The following is a 20,905-nucleotide window of genomic DNA, read 5'->3' as shown; positions in this document are numbered from 1 at the left end:
TTTTATCTTTAGAAATTTTTTATTTCATGTACGTTTCCCTCTTTACTTTAGATAGTTTTTGTTTTCTGATACATACACATACACATACAGTAAAACGTGAAGACTAATTTTATTAAAGACATAATGAAAGCTATTCTGTAAATAATATATAAATGTATATAAAGATTTTAAAATCTTTATGAAAGAAAATAAAATTGTATTTTAAGGAACAATATTATTCTAATTTATAATTACAAAAAATTTAATCTTTTAATCACAATCTTAATTTTATTTACTATTCGGATTTTTATTTTTTCACTAGAGCTATATTCGATCATAACATTAGAAGATAGTCATGATTTTTTTTTCTTGCAATACATACACATTGAAAGAAATTGGTTCTTTGGCGTTAGAGATTTTTAACATGGACAAGGATAAAATAAAAAATAGATAAGGAATATTGAATAAATAGTCGTTTTTACATGCAACACCAGTGTAATTCCTTTGAAATGTACGCCCTTTATAGTACACAGGTATCGACAATTCTTTCTATTATCCCACTTCACTGTACATCATCTCCTACGAAAGAATTCTCCTCCTTTTTCGTTAGCTTTATTAACTCAAGAGTTTAATTAACTCATTAAAGCCCAATTTGCCCCAAGATAGGACAAATTAATTCTTCTAATCTTTTATTAGCGGTCAACGCAAAGAAATCTCTAAGATGAGAAATCTCTCACCTTAAGTTGACATAAGCCTTGGTGATCTTGTGTACATTAATATTTCTATCTTTTTGTGACTGTGTCCTGATGTCAAATATCTCTCATCAACTTCAAATTATTCTTTATTCAACTGAGTCAGTTAATCTGCTAAATCGTCTTCCTTTCCAGGATGTTAATAAATCATTATGGCAATCAGTATATAGTTTCATAAATGAATCTTTCCCTATGATTCTGATTAAATAATAAAGATATACAACATACATTATTTTCAAAGAAGTTACGATTTGAATTTAAATCTTATTTTGGACATTTTCCCATGCTTTCAGGCACGCGAAAATATTTCTTACGCTTATAGCCGTAATTTAGACAGTCTTCAGCACCACTTGATCCATTAACATCCATTACTCTAAAGATAGTTCAGTCACAAAAATTCCGAACATCTTTATTCTCACTAGTACTCGATCACCATAAGAACCTTATGAATTTCAGATAGTCTTAATGTGAGTTTATTACAGTTAGTCTTTTTTGCCTAGCACCTCAGGTGATCGCCAGAAGTCTAGTAGATGTCGGAAATTGTCGGTATGGCCGTCAGGCAATGTAATTTTGCCCTTAAGGGCCCCGGGGCCTAGTCAGTCCTAGGCGTTCGATTCCTTGAGCGTCTGCAATTTTTCCAGTTGGTCCGGCTGCAGCTCGTCCGGGATACTGGCTCTCCCTCCTACTAGCATTTTTCCTGGCATGATTTCCTCCTCCTCTTCCATGTCTTCTGTGACCTCTTCCGTCACTTCCACCACTGTTCCCCTCGACTGAGAATTTTCGTTAGTACTGGGTCCGGAAGTTGATTCCGCTTCGCTTCCAGAACTACTGCTGATTGGAAATGGTGCCGAGTCGGCTGGAAGTTCGTCAGTTGTAGACTTTTCTTCAGTTTCTTCTCCCTCCTTCTCGTCTAAAATGACAGTTGGCTCTTCTTCCTCTTTACATTCACTCTCGTTTGGATCCGAAGCCGCGCTTGAAGCTTCGGGATCGGCTTCAAAAGCTTCTGCAGACTTCGCTGACTCCTCCGGAGTCTCCTCCACTCCAGGGAAAGGATGTTCGATCTCTTCCATCGGAGTTGCGGCTGTGATCACGATCTGAGCTACTCCAAGACCAAAGTCGTCCGTTTGGTCAGCAGATTTGACATCTTCACCGGATTTGGGATCCTTTTCCGTCTGCGAATCAAATAAGATTTATTTTTGATTTGAAGATTATTTTTAGTAACTACATGTATGAATTGTGTAGTTCATATCGCACTAGATTTGAGAAAAAAATAATCATTTCATTACAGAAATAAAATTTGATTTTAATCTCCTTCGGAGATTTTATTATTAAATCATAAGAAACATTTGTAGCATTAATGTATTAAAAGTTTAATAAAAATATAATTGCATGCTTTTTAAAAACGAAAATATTAATACTAAATGTCTAGTCTATAAACATTTTTTTACATTATACCAATTTACCTTATCACCCGATTCATCTGATATCTCCACAACTGTGCAGCAAGTCATAATATTTTATTAAAATGAATAATACCTGCTATATATCAACTATTACCATAGCCCATTTCAAGAATTTTAATTTAAATTGTAAGCTCACCTAATATACTTGGCGTATCATCCGGTTTATCACCATCGAACTGTGAACCATAATGATCTTTTTGGTCTTGAGATAAATTTATTATGAATCCACTATCACCATTCACCATTGATTTTTCTTCTTGCGATTCTATAACAAAAGCACATGTAATAAATATGTAGAAAAATGTTTTAATTTTATGTATATAAAATGTCAATGAACAAATAAAAACAATTTAATAATATATATTAAAAACATATAATTATATTTTTTCAAGTAAAAAATATTTTAATCAACTCTACTTACAATTAGATCTAAAATATATCAATTAATTTGCAATTTATTAAAGACTTATTATTTTAATATTTTTTCTTAAACGATTATTTATTGGTGATTGATGATACGACTATATAGTAATTCTAATTACCTTCCATTTGAGCAAGCTCCTCTAGAAAAAATTCTGGTACATCTGGTGGAGTAAAGACTGGTGGCGCGGAACCTGGTGGTGTTACATTCTCCTGAAATGGTAAAAATATTATATCACTTTTCTGTTAGAAAATTAATAAAATAAAATAATAATCTGTAAGTTGATTTTTTAATTTATGATTTTGATTGACATAACTTGTTGATTAATATATTATTAATATATAATTTTGATCAAAATTTAGTTTTTACATACATCGATATATATATATATATATATATATAACATATATATATATATATATATATAACATATTTTTCTTACAATTTTAATTTTATTTTAATTTATTTAATATAACATTTTACACGTTGCACGTTAAAAATATTAAATAAATTAAAATCGAAGTTATTATAATTTTTTCATAATGTGCATTTAGTTTTATTTATGAATTTTTTGTTATGTATTATGTATGTGTGATATATTTAAAATAATTTATTCAATTCGTCACCTGTGGGGTCAAAGGACATCCGTCCGGACCGCAAGGTTCCACAACGAGAGAGGGAAAGAGACCCTGCTGACCTCTTAGCTCACCTTCCCACCAGCCGTCGTCTACATCGTGTGGTTCTTTTTTCAGTACTTTAACGATGTCGCCCTCCAAAAAGCTTAGCTCCTCGTCGCACGTCGCATCGTAATCGTAAAGTGCAATGCAGAATTGCTCAATTTCTATAATTTAATGTGTATATCATGTTATTTATAATTTTAAATATCTGAAATTTTTAATCATGTTGAAACAAACAAAAATTACAAAAGAATTAAATTTTGCGATGTACCTCCAACGTGATTTTGTATTATAGTTTCCGAAGCGATTTGCAAATTGGCATCGGGATCGACGGCGTCGTGATCATCAATGGTGTAATCGACGGATGAGAAAGAAATTTGTTGGACCAAACCTGGGCCCTGCGAAGTTAGACCGGTGGTAGTCTCAGGCTCTCTCTCTACATCGAGATAATTCTGAGGAACGAAACCTTCCTCTCCTCGGTAATTTCTCGCTTTTAACCATCCGTCGCCATCGCCTTCACCCACTACATCTAGCTGTTCGCTTTCCACGATAGAAAGCTCGTCGGGATTTTGCGCCTAAAAAATTTTTGTTTTTGTCAAAAAAATAATATATATGCAAAAAAAAACATTATTTTTAATGAGGTATCTAAACGAATCAAAACAAGACTTTGCGAATTTTTTTATGGAAAAACAGAAAGAAATAGTCATATTTATTCTATCGTAAAGATCGTACTTTTCTCTATTTTTTCTATTTTTTTCTATTCTATTATAATAAAATAAACACAACTTTTTTTATCTCTTTTCATTTTTCCATAAAAAAATTCACAAAGTTGGATTAGACATTGTAGCCTGTGTAGGTGTGTATGTCCCTTTAAGTGTACTTCTGATGCATGGAGTGTTATTAAATATAGTCCTGCGGAATTGTGCTTACTGTGTAGGAGTATAGAGCAGTACACTTGTATATGGGTTGATTAGAAGGCATCTCTGGTGTCTCGTGCGTCATTTCCTGCTCATCTTTCTCTTCGTTGTCCCAATCGACCGCCATAGGATCGTCCCAGCCTGCCGTCAGCTGCTCTATCCGTTGCTTCTCCTGCTCCAGCAATGCTAAAAAGATAATATTCTGTTTTTCACATAGTATATGTAAAATGCATGATATGCCAAAAATGCAAAATATGTAAAGGAGCAGAAGAGAATGTATCCTATATATTAAGAAAATGTCAAGCAATGAAAAGCGAAATGTCAATAAAGAAATTTATAGAAAAGGAAAGGGATTAAAATTAATAAAAAAAATAAAGAAATTAAGAAGAGAAGTCGAAGAGAAAAGTAGATAAATAAATACACAAAACAAGTTAATGAGAATAATAAATAATGTAAATAGGTATAAAATTTATACGCAAAAGTTATTTGCATACCATCAACCTCGGCACTGTCATGCCTCTGCCTATCTTCGGCTTCCTCTTCCTGCTGAGGCGCATTCTTTCCAGGTCGTTCTAAAGTCGTTAGGTCGCTTCCGCCATCGCCGTCGCTATCGTAGAATGAGTCCGATGATGGATGCTCCTAAAAGAAATATTGTATATAAAAACATTTCGTTTATATTAAAAATTAGAAATACTTTTTGCACGATTCTTTTGCAAGTTCTTATTCTTTTGATCATATAATGTTATAATTTAATGAGTACATTCATTTGATAAATTCTCTTCTGTAATCATCGAATATTGTTATTTAAGTAGTTAACGTTAGAGGTGAAAAATTATCAGAGTGAAAAAATATTTCGGAAATATTTTAATTTAATTAATATTTAATTTAATAGAAAATATTTTTACATATTTATATAGAGTATAATTTATACATGTCAAAAAAAAATTTAAATTATTATTTTTATAATTACCGCTGCACCAGATGCATCTGTTCTAACAGAGAGAGAACTAGCCGAACGCGGCATATCCTGAACGCTGAGTGTTTCAGCCTCTTGTAAGAATTCGTCTACGTTTACTATAAAATACGAAACAAAATAAAATGATATAAAATTGTAAATCGTTTTAAAAAACAACTGTTTCATTAAAAATAGAAAATATGGACGAACCTCCACCGTTTCGAAGACATTCTATTCTCGCTTCCGCTTTAAGTTTTGCGGTCTATTAGAGAAAAGGATATAAATTACTTATATACACGTATTATATTTAAATCTTTATAATTATCGTGTAATTAAATTTTTGGATATACGAGTATATTAAAATAAATAATTTTTTTAGAAGATAAAATTTAAGTCTTTTACCTCCGCTCGTCGAACAGCGTGTTTTAGCTCATCGATCTTAGTATCTAAATCTGGACCATTAGGATCGTTCGGATCAGTCTAGAAAAATAAATAAATTTAGAAAGCCATACAATTTATAATGTCAATTATAATAAAATTTTATTGCAAAATGTACAAATTATCATTAAATAGATTTTTAAAAGTATCGTTTTTTATTAAAAATATAGAATTTCAATAAATAGAATTTTTTAGTGAAACAAGAATATTATAATCAACTGTAATTGACGATATTCTTTTTTTAGTACATCCACTGACACGAACCTTCTGACCAGCATCTTTGAGTGCGTATAACACTTGAATTTTCCGATTATTTTCACGGATGCTGCTGACCTCGCGGGCAATTTTTGTCGACCAGCGACGCGCTTCTTTGCCTAATGTTGTCGCCGCTGAATGATCGGCAGTTACCCTAAATTCGTCAAAAATTTATCTATTTTAGATCATTCTATTAAAATTTAATTTTATATAAAAAGAAACTTTCTTGCAACGTAAAGTTAGCATTAATTGCGATAATTTAATATTTATTTTAAGATGTTGAAAAAATATAATATAGGTATATGTATATGATAGATACATAAAATGCTTTATAAATACATGAAAAAAATATAGTCTACAAACCTATCTACTGGATCGCTATCGCAAGGCTCAAAGTCGTATTGAATATGTTGCTTTAAAACGGGATAGTATAAACAGCAACACTGGATATTGTATTCCCTAGTGAGCTGTAATTCGACATTATTGCTTGTAAATTCTTTTCTAATTGTAATAAAAATTTTTAAAAAAATAATATCAATATGATGAAGATTATAGGATTAAAGGATATCAATTTCGGAACAAGTATGTAAGGAATATAAAAATTAAAATAAATAATAAAATAATGTTATGAATAACATTATTGATCTATTATGAATAATATTACTAATCTATTATACTGATATCAATTTTTAAGCATACCTGCTGAGCTTGATCACGTATCTTGCCAAAGCTGTTTTGAGTGGCTACACAAGTGAGCAACTCCGTGCGACCCATCAACGTTAAATATTCCGCTACCTTGTCGTAAACGCCTTGCTCCAAGTACTAAGAAACACAAAGAAATGCAGCAAATTGAAACCATAGACTTAATATAAAATAAAGATTTTGTAAAGATAAAAAAGTTTATATTAATAAATGTAGAACACTTGAATTTATTACGTTGATTTAGAAAGAGACAGATAAAACTATACTAAATTTATTCGTGTAAATAAATTATTTAACACTATATAATCTCAGTTTTTAATATTTAACATTTTGAAAACAAAAATACAATATTCTCAAAATAAAAATGTTCGTTCTTTTTGTATAGAACTGCGTATTTAATATGGAATTGCATGCTAAAATATTTTCTGATTTTTCTACAATCTTTCAATTTGCTGATGCCATCACTGTGAAAACTTACTTGCATGGTGCTCTGTAAATCGACTGCAAAATATCGGTTCTGATGGGCGTTGGCGGCGGCGAGGCTCAATAGATAATCATTGCGAGCACCAGTTGATTTTTCCTCTAGAGCATCTCGTTTCGAGCTCACCTAAATTGCAAATGAGGTTACTCTAAGCACAATCCTTATTATCACACAAATAAACGTGCAAAATTTCACCAATTAGTTTAATTATAAGAAATGTGTACATTTGTTTAAATAAATTTATAATTAAATATTTATAAGTATATGATAAATATTATAGTAATTTAAATCTTTTCAAAGACTATAAAAGGAAAGTATTAACAAATTCTAATTATTTCCTTTATTATCTTTAAAATATATGTTAAAAGTATTTAAAGTATCCACAAAATATTTGTTAAAAAATCATTATATTCATATAAAACTTCAAATAAGATAGAAAATATCTCTGAAAAGATCTCGTATGGTTTATATCTTAAAATATCTATAATAATCAATTGATTTTTATAGAAGATAACATATACCTTAGCACTATTTTTCTGTAAAGACGTTATCGACTGGAAGAAGGAACCCTTCTTCTTCTTCAGTCTGAAAGCATTGATTGAACATGAATTATTGCACTCGTTATTATGTGATACTGGTTTATGTAGCAAATGATAATGATAGCAGCATAAAAATAGAAAAAAATAAATCAAAAACTTAAAAAAATTGTTGAAACAAGAAAAGTACAATGTTGTTTCTTAAAAAAGAAATAAAAAAGAGCGCTTATATTATAAGTTTTTCTTTTTCTTTATATTTGTATCCAACCAAATTTCTAATACATGTATTTGATTGAGTATAAATATAAATATTAAATAAAAACTGATAAAATAGGCGTTCCTTTCTCTTCAAGAAACAAAATTGTTAAAATTTATATTTTATATAAGTATTCTATTGAACAAAACATTTTCATAAAATTTTTTCAAAAATACTTTTGTGATTAATTGAGACAGTAATTTAATTTTCAAGCAACTGATAAGTGAAACTTAATTTACATACTTTTCTTCGATATCTTTTGCTTTGTCACGCACATCGTGTGCACTGTGTTCTTCGTCAAAGTACAATTTCTTCGTCTTGTCGACATCCTGTACGCAAGTTTGGAGCTCTTTTTGTACTATCAGTAATTGGTCGATTGCCTAGAAATTCATTTATTATAGAAATTTATGAAATGCGCCACGTATATTTATAATATAATAATATTTATAATACTTATAAATTATTTATAAGTATAATAATTTATAACTTATAAGTATAATTTATAAATATTAAAAAAACTTTGTTTTGAACAAAATGTATATATATTTATGAATACTATGTATATAGAATTTCTTTATATACATCTTTAAAAATTTAAAACAAGTGTTTTTTTTATGTAATTTCAAGATTTTTCTTCTAACTTGTATAATTATCTTTATATATGTGTGTAATGTATATTAATCTGTGAAAAAATCTTATATCAATACCTTCTTAGAGATTTGTAATTTGTGCATCCTGAGGCTCTTGGCGTCATCCGCGATCTGCTGCTGGAAGACCTCGACAGCGGCGAGGCGTGCGCGGGCCAGCTTCTCGTTCTCTTCCAGCACGGTTCGCCACACGTTCCACATGTTCCTATAATCATTTGACCGCCTGCCAGTGTGGATTGCCATTTACCTATGACCCTTCTTCTCCTTGGCAAACTTCCCCGATCGATAAACAGCCGGGAATTGAAACCGGTACAATTCCGTAGAGGTCAAATTCCCGTGTTCATGTACGCGAAAATAATCCTTACTTTCATTGAGTCATATCGACTTATTTATTCACTCTTTTGTTAGACGATCACGTATGATGAAATTAGTGCACATAATTGGATCAATTATAACAAATCGAACATAGATTATAAAATCAATTTAATCTTGTTAAAACTGAATACTGTAAATGCGTAAAAATATTTTTTACGATGTAACAGAGATTTTCTCTATTCTATGTAAAACAGAAGAAGAAATAAAAAAGAGATTTTCAGTTTGCATGCTTTAATTACCATTTCTCTTCTGCTCCATCGACTTTGAGATCTGGTATATTCGGTATTTTTTTATTTAAATATGCAGATGATATCTTGAGTAGCGCCTGAAAAGTGAATATGTCCATATCACAATATTATAAAGAATTAATAATAATAAATATTATAAATATTTATAAAAAAATAAACACTTAAAAATAATTTCTTACCTCAGAGTAGGATTTTTCAATGGCAGATTTCTTTATCGTGAAATTACTGAAAAAACAAAAATCAATGCTCATTTGAATCATTAAAAAAATTTTAATTTATATAGAGCAATTTTAAAATAATAATCATAACTGCAGAATCCTTTAAAATATGAAATTATTTCCCTAAACTGTAAATTCTATTTAAAAAACGCGATATTGATGCTAAAATATTATTATTTAACGTTTAATATAATAACTCACCGTATGTCTTCCAAAAGATCGCATTCGTGCTGATTCTTCGCTTGTAATTTTGCCGCCTGCTCCGTGTGCACATTCTTCAGAAATTTCGCAAAGTTTCCCTTACAAACACAAAAAAATATAAACATGTTATGGTTCCACTTTTATAATTACAAGAAATTTTAATTACAAGTTATAATTTACTTCAAATTTATTTTTTACAATTAGTCAAATTTCTCTCTCTCTGTCTGTCTTTTTCTCCCATTTCTCACTTAAAGTGCAAATTGAAAATCAATGATAATTAATGCCACTCAACGATGCGTTTTAATATCATATGTAAAACTGTATTTATAGTCGTCTCTTGGTAAAGAAAATTTTTTATTTATCCATATGTGCATGTATACGTGTATAAATAAGAAATTCTTCTCCAAGAAACAAACACCGCCCAATGACGTAAAATAGAAACTGTAAGCTGTTATTAAAATTAATCATATTTTTTAAGCTGTAATTATAATCAAATATATTTTCTATATATAAGTAATTGACGGGTTTTCTACAAAAACCAAACATGTTTATTTTGAGGAAAATTTGGATTGTGGCGCCAAATTATTCTTTATCAGTAGAGTCATATCGTGACCAATTTTATTCTGACAAGTATCAAACAGAAAATGAAGAAAATGGAGAAATGTAAATAAGTAGTATATAAAATTTTCGCAGGAATTAAACAAGTTGAGAGATTTTTATTTTTTTTTAATGGGTCCTCAAAATATTATTCAAACTGGAAAGCTTATATATATTATCATTATATCTCTATTGTATGAGAAAAATTACAACATATATGCAAAAAAATACTATTAAATATTTAAAAAACTATTTTTTAAAAGCAATTTATAAAATTTTATAAAATAATAAGTAAAAACTCATTTCTTTATACTTAGATTTTCTTTCTTTAAACTTTATCATTAATAATATTATAAAAATATTAATTGTTATATAAGATAAATAAGTAGTAAATATAAAATTCTCGCAAGAATTAAATAAGCTTAAAAATATTTTTTACTCATTTAAATGGGTCCTCAAAATATTAATCAATGTCTTTAACTTTGTTCTTATACGTCTGTTATACGTCTGAAAAAAAATTACGTATTTCTAATATAATACATAGTTGAAGATTAGGAATTTCTCCACTTTCTGAAAATTTAATGTTTTAAATTTGATTTTTTTAGAAAATCTTCAATTGCAATTATTATTTAAAATAATAATTACTTATTATAAATATAATTATTTATAAACATATAAAAAAAATTAAATATAAATCTATAAATTACATATAAATTAGCATTTCGCAATACTTAATAATATTTATATTACACCCCCCCCCCCACACACACACACACACACATACATTCAGCGATATAACATAATGACATCCAGAAATGCAAATTGTCGGAATCTTTTTGCCGAAATCAATAAAAACATTTTCTTGAAATTATTTTTATCACTGTGCTATTTTTTGAGCATTTTCATAATTCTTATATAGTAAATTCCGTATAGACGTATATTCTGTGTGTCCACTTAATGTACGAGATAATATTGAAAGTAGATCGCTCGCGGAATTTCGACATGAGGGTGGTAACAGTGATTACGTTGGATGTGCCATTCGCGAAATTGGTCCTTCGCTTTATTAATTTGTTCTTTCCACTCTCTCTTTTCGTTTTTTTTTCTCTTAAGAAGCTTCTTCCCTTGAATTAACAAATTAAGACCGGAATAATTTCACAAAATTGTAATGTATTAAGTAAATAGATTTTTCTCTGCCTCTCATTTCATTATTGTGTATTACAGTATTATGTTACTACATTTTTATGCTTTTTCAGATTTTAATATAAAATTAATATTTTTATTTTATGGTTATTAATATTTATAGATTCAAATTCTCTCTTGCAATAATTCTTAATAAGATTTTCTGCAGGAGACTCGGAGAAAAAATACGAATCATGTAAATTAAAGCATATAGTTTACCATATTACCATATTTTTGTGTTTATTAATAAAAATATATTATTAAAAAATTGATACATCATTATTGTTTTATATAGAGAGATTAAAAGACCAACGAATAATACAAGTTTATTTTTCCATATAATCTCGACACGGGCAAATAATCCTTTACATTTGACACCCGATATAAGGTCGATTTTCTTGTGCGACTATAACGCAAGAAGATGACTCTTCTGTTTCGGACACACGTCGTCTGACGTAAAGACATCCCCTACCTACAGAGCATGGAAAGTCGATTCTACGAGATTACAACCCCCCGTTGGCTCGCGGGGGCGAGTTTTCTCGAGTACGCAACGACTTCCTCTTACTTTTCTCGGCGGTGGTTGCATGCTGAGGCGAGTTTTTCCCGCAGCGCCGGGGGCAGAGGAGGAGGTGAGGGCAGAGTTTTGCTCTCACTTGCCCTCGCTCACTCGCGGCTCACCCTCTATGCGCACACACCCCACGCATGCACGCACCCACGTCGTGCACCACTCGCGCGCCCGTACGCTACTGATCTCCTGCCCTCCTGAGGCTGCCGTCGCCGGGGGTAGTGCGTCCCTTATTGATCGTCCGATCCCCACCTCTTGATAGCGCCTGCGCCTCCCCCGGGTCGGCGAACGACTTCCTTTCCGACGACCTACTAAGCCTCGGAAAGAGCGTAGATGAGCGGGGTAGATAAGGAGAGAAGAGGAGGGGGGAGGGGGTGGTTGCAAGTTCTCCTGGTGATTTTAGTCACTGTAATTAGTGATTTAACATGTTGTAAATTAATTCGATCAACCGTACTGAATATACTTTGCAAAGAGGCAAAGTAACGATAAGGAGATGTGCTCCATTTGTATGGATGGGGTTGAAAGCTCCATCTACAATGTTGTTCGTTGCATATGTGTATGTGTATACAACATTTTAACAGTAATTTTTTAATATGCATTAATATTTTCTCTCAACACTTTCTCTTGAAAAAATAGGCACTCTCTAAACTGAAAGTCAAAGTCAGATATAAAATTGTAAAAATTAGTTCACAATATAAATTTCACACTTAAAAGAAATCTTGAGAGTTTAAAGATTGATCAAGTATCGTGAAATAAATTAAAATAATGTAAATATATGACCAATGTTGATTGTAAATTATAAACTTTTTTTTTAAATTATTAATACATCTTTGAATGAACTTTCTATATATTAAGAAATACTTTAATGATGCAGAGCCCTTTAAGAAACATTTAATAAAAGAAAAATGAGCGTTTTAAGGAATAAAAAGGGCAAATATTTATTTATTGAGAAAAGAAATCACGTATTTAACTTTATTTATTATAATAGTATAAAATGGGAAAGACCGATGGTAGTAGAAGATGCGATAATAATACATCGATCGTTTTCGCAGTTTATATATATATATAATATACAAGTAAATCTACGTATAAGTATATTATAAACGTTTATATACACAAAATTGCAAAAAGATCATGAAACTCTATGACAAGAGATGCTAGATGAAGAAATTCACATTTAGTCTTAATACAAGCCTTTTTCTTAAACAGAGTCATACATACCTCGAAGGATAACTGAACGATATTGGTTAATTAATGTTAAAAATGTTTCTTCGTACGTCTTTCGTCTTTAATAAGTTATATCTAGATAGCATTGCATTCAGAATACAAAAAGACACCGGGAAAAAAGTGAAACGTTGAATCGTGAAGACTGGAGTGCATAGCGCCTTGATATATCTTTCAATAAATCCTGGTTTTAGTCACACGGTCGTACAAATCACGTGATAACAAAAGCCTAAAAAAAAACCAAACAATTAATAGTAAATTACAACAAATGGAATTCTGTCTATAAAGTAATGCAATTAAAATTATTTCTTTTCGTAAATCTTTCGATATAAGTTTTTTTTTTCATGAGATCGCATAAAGCGGCATTGTAAGAACAAAAATTACCTTATAAATAAACAATTTGCTCCGTTTTTCTAAGCTTTAGAATTTTCAAGATGTACATCTCAAAAAATTTCCAGCATACAACATTCTTTATATCCAACGTATTTCCAAAGTCTTCGGGATTCAATTTGTAATGATTCAAGTCAAATGCATCTCAGTCTTTTAAAAATCCATTACACTCCGGTTTTCAGAATTTGATTCTGATTCGTCAAGACGAAACTACAAGATTTTCTTCAAGAAATTTATAAATATTGTAAATATTTTTTAAAGTTTGTATCCAAGATCTTTTTCAGAATTGCTAAAAATTCTAGTCTATTTCCGTCTTTTATGGTAAATCGTCAGATGGTAGCGGTCCTAAGTCTTGATCGCCAGGTCCCATTGGTCCATCTACATCGGCATCCGAACCCATAGGAAGCCCGACCACTTCTGGCTGGGCGACTGCTCCTTCAGCGACTTGAAGAAGCATGGGATTTCCAGTAGCATCCAGAACGGGATCGGCCGTGGCTTCAGCGAGATTTGTCACTGACTTAGACTTGACGCACTGAAAGTCAACGTGACGGCTCTTGGCCTCTTCCTTTTCCCAAGACATGTGGATGAAGGGTCGTTGAACATAATTGTAGATGACCTCAGCGCGGCCACCGGCGCGTTTCTTCACTTTCTCTTTGTAAGTCGGGTAGCCCTCGATACCTAGACGAATTTTTTTGAGACCACGTTCCTTCATTACTTGCTTGGCAACGTCCCGATTCTCGATATACTTGAAAAAGCGATACATTGCCGTACTATTGACAGCTGAAAGTAAAAAGAAAAAGGGATATAATAAGGATATAAATAACTGATATCTGATGAGATCTAGTAGATTTTAATCTTTCGAAAATGAAGAAAGTTAAAGTAATATGAATTAAACTATAATCAAATAAAATCATGAAATACATATGTATATCTTTAACTCTGAAATATCCTATATCGTTCGTAATAGACTCGTCTTTAAAGAATATTATGTTTCTTTTATGTTTATGGTATTTACGGTTATTATGACGGTTCGCTTAAAGTCTACTAGTTAGAGTGGATACAAATTCCAGGTCGCTACATAAGTTCCTCTTCCTGAGTGTGTGAGAGGTTAAATATATGAGGCGCATTACAGGGTCGTATTAATATCGCGAGCTACCTTGAGCATTCATTGTTGAAGAAAACAGGCGGAACTAATGGAGATTATGCACCTTTAAAGACAAAGCTAATCGATTTTGCACTGAACACAGTGATAATGCATAAGATTAACGCTTGTTGTATTTTGCAACTAAAAAGGTGCACGTATTTTCTTAAAGCTTTTAAAGGATACTTATACTTATAGCAAATTATACAAACTATATCAAAAGTATATACAAGAGATTTTTAAAAAATTATTTTAAGTGATTATACGCAAAGTATTTGTAATGTTTTATTTATTTGTATAAATATTTTTATAAATAATTTAAATAAAAATAAGCTGCAAAAGAGAGTATGACATACTATATAAATTTAGTGTTTCTATATTAATATAAAACAACTACGTCATAAGTTAAGAACAAAAAGCTGATTATTTATTTTAGATTTTAGTCTCTTTTTACAATAGAGTTCTCAATTTAGAGACATCTATGCCAAATGTACAAAAGATTAACAATCTTATTTACTTACTTTGAGAATATTCTTCTCCCATTTGGGGTGGATACTCCTCATCCCAGTCGACGACATCGTCTTCGAGCAGGACGACAATGTGACACTCGCGATCGCCACGTCGCGCACTATTCACCATTAATGGCAAAATTAAATCCTCTAAGAATACCTCGAATTGGCAACGTGCACCTTCATTCGATAATTCGTGTAGCAATCCTCCTGTAACAATAAACTTGTTAGTTTTAAAAATCCTTACAAAGAAAATTAATTATTTCGTATCAATTTAACTTTTCTTCTATTTATAAATTCAATTTCCTGACATTTTATTTAATTAATTCAATTTTAATTAAAGTATTCAATCTCGATGAATCATTACTTTATATACAAAAAATATTCATTATATACGTTAATTATTCTTATTATTTTCACTATTTTTATATTTTTTATTACTGTCATATAAACACATAAATACTATACATTGATTGCTCTTATATATTTTAAAAAAACATACAAAATTTTTCATAAAATTTGTAAAAGAATAACTATAATATACATTATAATATATGTTATATGTTATAATATATAAAATTAATAAAGTAATATATATATATATATATTTTTTTTATAATACTTACTAAGATTTTGGCATTTTACTGTACTAGCATCAAAAGGCACCAACAAGTAGTCGCAAGCTTCTCGTAATTCTTGAACACTTACAGTCGGGGGACATCGAATTACTCCGCCTTTATAATACTCTAAGATGGCGCGAAAAACCATGGCAGAAATGCCTTCGGCGACCTCGTACTCGCCACGTTCATTAGGTTGAGCATATTCTACGCCCGAACTGAACATACGACCCAACATTGTATTGGGATGTGCTGTAAATAAAGCCGGGTCAACAATAAATCTGAAACAAAACAAAAAAATTAAATATAAATGGATTTAATAAAGAAAAATATAAATCATTAAATGTAATAAAAGAATTACTGAATTGAGTTTAGTAACAATATGTTTACTGAGATGTACAATAACGACCTCAACATTTTTAGTAATATAAAAGTAGCTCCCTAGTTTTTAACTGACTATCAGAGAAAATATCATTTTTGTATTATAATATAATATAATTAGAACATTAGAATCCAACTAAAATATACAAGATATAAATAAATGTCAAATATTCTAAAGATGTTTTTCCATTGATAAAAAAATATTTGTATGGATTTAGAAACGCTTAATTTTTAAGGGACTAGGATTGGAAAACAGTGAAATATATCTTGAAAACAAAGCAATTAATTTTATGTCGAAATATATCGGAATGTAATATAAAATATTTCATAAACTACTAACTTTTTATAACTCTATTTTAGTACTTTTATATGGGGAATAATTAGTCAAATCATGTAAAAAAAAATCGATAGGAATACATGGCATCCCTAGAATTTGACACTTATTTACATTCTGTATATTCTAATTTTATATTTTTAATTAATGTAATATAAAAACCATTTCATATAATGCACGCACGCACATATTATTATTATTATTATTATTATTATTATTATATTAATTAGTGTTTCTATTACCTGGTATTATCGACGATGAGAGTGATTCTTTCATCGCTAGCTGGTTGATTGCTAACCCCGGTAGTAGATGTTGTCGCCGCTCCTCCTGATATTGTGTTATCTCTGCTACTGTTTTGGTTTTGACTTTGATTCTGTTTGGCCACATTTACGTTCGCACGAATTCTGCAGGGAAGATTATTATTTCTCTCTTAACGAACACATGTGATAACATTTTTTTTAATAGTGTAGAAAACTTTTTGGTAGATGCACAAGATAATATGGTATTAGCATGGTCTATAAAACCTACCTTATAAATTGCGAAGCCCGGTAGCTTGATTTCGAGATTTGCAGACATCATAAGAAAAAAATTGTTCAAAATAAATATATAGTTAGAATTTAACAATGTTTCTTTTATTTAATTAAAATAAATAAAATGCATGATTTCTATAATACTTTACATTAAAAAAATAGAGAACTGGTTGTTACAAAATACCTTGTCATTTTTATAAAGATAATAAGAATTTGCAAAAGATAAAATAGAAAAATATTTTTTATAAAAGAAAGCAATAAAGTTATTTAATATAATTGTTAATTATATATTTGTAATTTTTTAAAATGGTAATTCAAAAAATTTAATAAAATAAAAATTATACCATATTATCGCAAAATTACTGAGTTTTATTTCTTTAATATCAATTTTAGTCAATAAAATTTCTCAATTAAATACAAACTTCTAAATTGTATTTTTTTAAATTAGAAAGAAATAAGCGCACAGAGAGAGAACTTTTGCTTCTATCTGTTACGTGCATTTACCTGTTAATGAATCTCGTGCTCTGCGAATTTCTGCCGGAATTGAAAAAATGACAATGCCGATCGCCGCTGCTGTCCCTTTGTACCAGACAAGATTTCGGCTTCGACGAGCCACCACAACTATACATGCACAGAACAACCACGTAATCTTATACTAATTGGCTACCAGTACAAGCACTTGTGACATCTCCACTATGCTACTTTATAAAAATTTGTTGCTTCCGAAACATTTCATATATATATATATATATATATGTATCTTGCAAAAATGCAAATGGTGCAATTACGTTAAAGCCAAATTCCTAGGATACAAGAGAAAATGACATAAAATGTTTAAACTTATGATATGATAGATTAAATGTTATGAAAATAATCTTTTTAATTTATAATTATAACAGATATTTTATTTGGCAAAGTCAATTTTTGGATGCCTAAATCATGGAAAGTTTAATTTTGAAATATCTTATTGGTTTTAAATAGAGTCATTAAGATCAAAAAATGTTTTTAAAGAAATTATATTATTAATCATTATTCTGCGTGTACACGCGTGAATATACGTATACATAATAGATATTTAAAAATACAGAAATATAAAGAAATGTATTGCATTGTGTGGAACAAGAGTTCGTACTTTTAGTGAGATTCAAGGACAATGTTTAGATCTTTGTATAATACATAGATTTAATCACATATGTGTCGTTACGAACTTTTATTCTAACTCAATATATAAGGTGATAATGTTGGAATTTCTTTGAAATAAACACGTATACACGCGCATATACATATATGTTGTATATAAATAGAAACAAATTCTATTCTATGATAATATATGGAAATCTATGGTAAAAAAGCAGAGTGCTGGCTTTGCAAAGTTCTCTAATGCCTTCATAATGTATTATAAAAAACATGATATTTCTTTATTTTTTATATAAAATTTTTAAATACATGGTATAAAAATGCTGCAATAAATATATTTAAAATGAATTAATATGTTAAGGAAAATGTTTAATACACATTTAAAATACATATATAATATTATATTTCAATATACCATATAAAAAATTCCCTACAAAAATCAAACAAGTTCAATCCTGAAATTTGGATTATGGCGTTAATTCTCTATCACCAGTGTCACATCGCAAGAAATTTTGTTTTGTAAAAATCAAACATAAAACAAGAAATATAAATATAAATAGTTATGTATAGTAAAATGTAAAATTTTCATAAGAATTAAACAAGTTCAAACAAAAGATTTTTTTTTTCGTTTTCTTTTCTTGGTCTTCAAAATAATAATCCAAATTTTGTTCTTACCCATTGTATGCCTGGAGAAAAATTATCATATTTATATAATAAACAATTTGAAGATGAAAAGTTTTATTTCTTAAAAATTTAACTTCTTAGATTTGTTTGATTTTTGTAGGAAACCTTTCATTCAATTTATACTCAAATATAATATATTTATAACAACATACATAACAGTATTCTTACATATTCATGAAGTACCAAGATACCAAGGACAAAATTTCATTGTGTGTATATTACACATTTTCTTCATTTATGTATCTCTTACATGAATTTAATTTTTTGCCAATTGGCAAAATGATGTGTAAATTTATATATAAAGAATAATTTGCATGCAAATAATGAATATTAAGGGCAAACCTAAGTGCATGCTAAGAAATCTAAGACATTGTGGAAACTAGAGCTAATCTCCTTTTGTTTACATGTATATAAATGGAACAAGTAGACTTTAAGTCATCTAAAATCTAAAAATGTCAAAATTAATAACTTTTTATTTTGTAATACAATGGAAACATACAATGGAAACAATTTTTTCAATAAATGTGTTGCTGCGTAAGTTTATTCTCTTTAGCTAAACTTTTTACACAATTCATCTTTTTCTCTCCAATGTAAAAAAGAAAGATGAACCATGCAAGAAATTCAAGCCTTACATAAAAGTTCACAGGCATTCTGTTGCCAAATTTAAAATTGAACAAATCCAATTAAAATTGGATTAGAAAAAATTTGTGAATTACCTCAGTCTGTTCTTGTACAAGCGATGCCTCCCTCTTCCATCAGTCTCCTTGTAATCAGTCTCTGTGTCACTGCTGCTGTCTTGCACATAATTGATGCGCTCTAATGGATTTGACATGTCAAATCTGACAAAAAGTCAAAAATATACATAGAGTAAACTGACACTGTCCCAACTAGGAACTTAATCTTAAATGCTTTCTTGAACAAATAAAATTATATTATTACATGTATATTTTAATTTTGAATTGTTAAGGAATCCACTTATTGTTATAACATTTTGTTAAAAGTATAATTTTAATCTTCTAATAAAAAAAAGCATTTAAAATTGGATTTCTAGTATGTTGATTTGTGACACTGTGTCAGTAACTGGGCCTTTTATCTCATGTAATAGATAATAGAAAAAAGAATTCGCAATCTTCACTAAACTTCTTTGCAAAATATTGAATCAATGTTTAGAAAAGGTAATATACTTTATTTATTCTAAAAAAAAAAGAAAAAATATCCCTTCTGGTAGATATCCTAACCTTAAAAATTTATTTTTACCAGCTGCGTTATTTCCATCTCTCTCTAAATTTTATACATCTTTTTTTATAATGTGAAGTAACAATTTCAGTTGTCATTTTCACATTCTAATCGTTAATAATTTTATATAAATAAATTCTACGTGTATTTGCCAAATGTAAGAGGTGTTGGAAAGTGCAGTGAGAAGCAATGTCCGCTTTCAACGAGACTATTTAATCTTCTACAACCGTCTTTTGAAAGAATCTCGCCACTTGTATCAATATATGTCGCATAATACAATAACGACTACTCACGAGCCTGAGATCGAGAGAAACCAACCGAGCCGTTTAAAAAACCTTTTCGTGGACTCGCAGATCTCCAGAGCGTATGAATCAGCACGAATTCGGGTTAACCCGATGACAACGGCTCTCCAACTGACGGTACAATACAATATAAATTTATTGGTATTTGTTCCCCAGTGTTGGGACGTTTCGACCATATGATTATCAATGATTATATGAATGATTGTCGAATATAACACAAATCAAACTAGGGAACACGAAATCGGTATGAGAAATACAAAAATGTTCTTGGAACACAAAAGATGTTGTGTCGGTCCTCGCGGGATCTTCAATTGACAAATGTGTGTAACAAATTTAACTACACGAATATTTGCGCATACCACTACTGTGACTGTGGCCAATGTTGATGGGAGCAAACTGCCTTTTTTGTGCATGCGCACAGCGGTACTAGGGACATTCAGTGACATGCATTACACGCGTAGGGCAAGCCTGTCAAACGTGCTGATTGGTTGCAAAATGGGGAATCTCTGGGGATTTGGAAACTTCTCTATCTCACAACCAATCATCAACGTCCGACAA

At 30.0% G+C, this 20,905-nt stretch overlaps 2 protein-coding genes across 6 annotated transcripts; both read right to left on the bottom strand.

Moving 5' to 3' along the window:
• Nucleotides 1–454: 454 nt before the first annotated feature.
• Nucleotides 455–12,055, bottom strand: LOC105205854 (protein nervous wreck). Of its 3 annotated transcripts, none has more exons than XM_026131821.2 (22): nucleotides 11,863–12,054; nucleotides 9,522–9,619; nucleotides 9,282–9,327; nucleotides 9,094–9,179; nucleotides 8,540–8,684; nucleotides 8,076–8,212; nucleotides 7,562–7,625; nucleotides 7,038–7,166; nucleotides 6,557–6,679; nucleotides 6,221–6,324; nucleotides 5,867–6,011; nucleotides 5,567–5,644; nucleotides 5,375–5,426; nucleotides 5,180–5,283; nucleotides 4,704–4,848; nucleotides 4,223–4,395; nucleotides 3,564–3,867; nucleotides 3,242–3,456; nucleotides 2,737–2,827; nucleotides 2,331–2,459; nucleotides 2,195–2,226; nucleotides 455–1,903 (listed from the first exon to the last, which is right to left on the bottom strand). In XM_026131821.2, exons 1-22 carry the CDS (start codon nucleotides 11,881–11,883, stop codon nucleotides 1,334–1,336), a joined length of 2,991 nt encoding a protein of 996 aa, XP_025987606.1. In that variant the 5' UTR covers nucleotides 11,884–12,054; the 3' UTR covers nucleotides 455–1,333. The 3 variants fall into 3 exon arrangements, with proteins under 3 accessions (XP_025987606.1, XP_039305710.1, XP_025987607.1); XM_039449776.1 differs by lacking the exon at nucleotides 11,863–12,054 and adding an exon at nucleotides 11,770–11,788; XM_026131822.2 differs by lacking the exon at nucleotides 2,195–2,226 and having other exon boundaries at nucleotides 1,638–1,903; nucleotides 11,863–12,055.
• A 744-nt stretch (nucleotides 12,056–12,799) lies between these two features.
• LOC105205709 (BTB/POZ domain-containing protein 10) lies at nucleotides 12,800–20,740 on the bottom strand. 3 transcript variants are annotated; one of them, XM_011175187.3, is made up of 9 exons: nucleotides 20,339–20,740; nucleotides 19,526–19,648; nucleotides 17,493–17,609; nucleotides 16,987–17,010; nucleotides 16,701–16,862; nucleotides 15,753–16,024; nucleotides 15,139–15,336; nucleotides 13,471–14,256; nucleotides 12,800–13,315 (listed from the first exon to the last, which is right to left on the bottom strand). In XM_011175187.3, exons 1-8 carry the CDS (start codon nucleotides 20,521–20,523, stop codon nucleotides 13,793–13,795), a joined length of 1,545 nt encoding a protein of 514 aa, XP_011173489.1. In that variant the 5' UTR covers nucleotides 20,524–20,740; the 3' UTR covers nucleotides 12,800–13,315; nucleotides 13,471–13,792. The 3 variants fall into 3 exon arrangements, with proteins under 3 accessions (XP_011173489.1, XP_011173490.1, XP_011173492.1); XM_011175188.3 differs by lacking the exon at nucleotides 16,987–17,010 and having other exon boundaries at nucleotides 20,339–20,739; XM_011175190.3 differs by lacking the exons at nucleotides 16,987–17,010; nucleotides 17,493–17,609 and having other exon boundaries at nucleotides 20,339–20,739.
• Nucleotides 20,741–20,905: the final 165 nt, after the last annotated feature.

This window comes from Solenopsis invicta, chromosome 5 (genome assembly GCF_016802725.1).
Source record: "Solenopsis invicta isolate M01_SB chromosome 5, UNIL_Sinv_3.0, whole genome shotgun sequence".
Classification (NCBI taxonomy): domain Eukaryota; kingdom Metazoa; phylum Arthropoda; class Insecta; order Hymenoptera; family Formicidae; genus Solenopsis; species Solenopsis invicta.
Note: the sequence above shows the minus strand (reverse complement) of the source record. Positions and strands in the feature narration are given on the sequence as shown.

Excerpts from the sequence above, each read along its gene's own strand:
- LOC105205854 (XM_026131821.2), bottom strand. The coding sequence starts at position 11,883 with ATGCAACCACCGCCGAGAAAA. Across the intron at positions 9,620-11,862 it reads TGCAACCACCGCCGAGAAAA|GGAAACTTTGCGAAATTTCT; the intron begins GTAAGAGGAAGT and ends TGTGTTTGTAAG. Across the intron at positions 4,849-5,179 it reads CAGATGCATCTGGTGCAGCG|GAGCATCCATCATCGGACTC; the intron begins GTAATTATAAAA and ends TATTTCTTTTAG.
- LOC105205709 (XM_011175187.3), bottom strand. The coding sequence starts at position 20,523 with ATGGTCGAAACGTCCCAACACTGGGGAACAAATACCAATAAATTTATA. Across the intron at positions 17,011-17,492 it reads AGCACGAGATTCATTAACAG|CTACCGGGCTTCGCAATTTA; the intron begins GTAAATGCACGT and ends CTCGAAATCAAG. Across the intron at positions 16,863-16,986 it reads CGGGCTTCGCAATTTATAAG|AATTCGTGCGAACGTAAATG; the intron begins GTAGGTTTTATA and ends TCTTCCCTGCAG.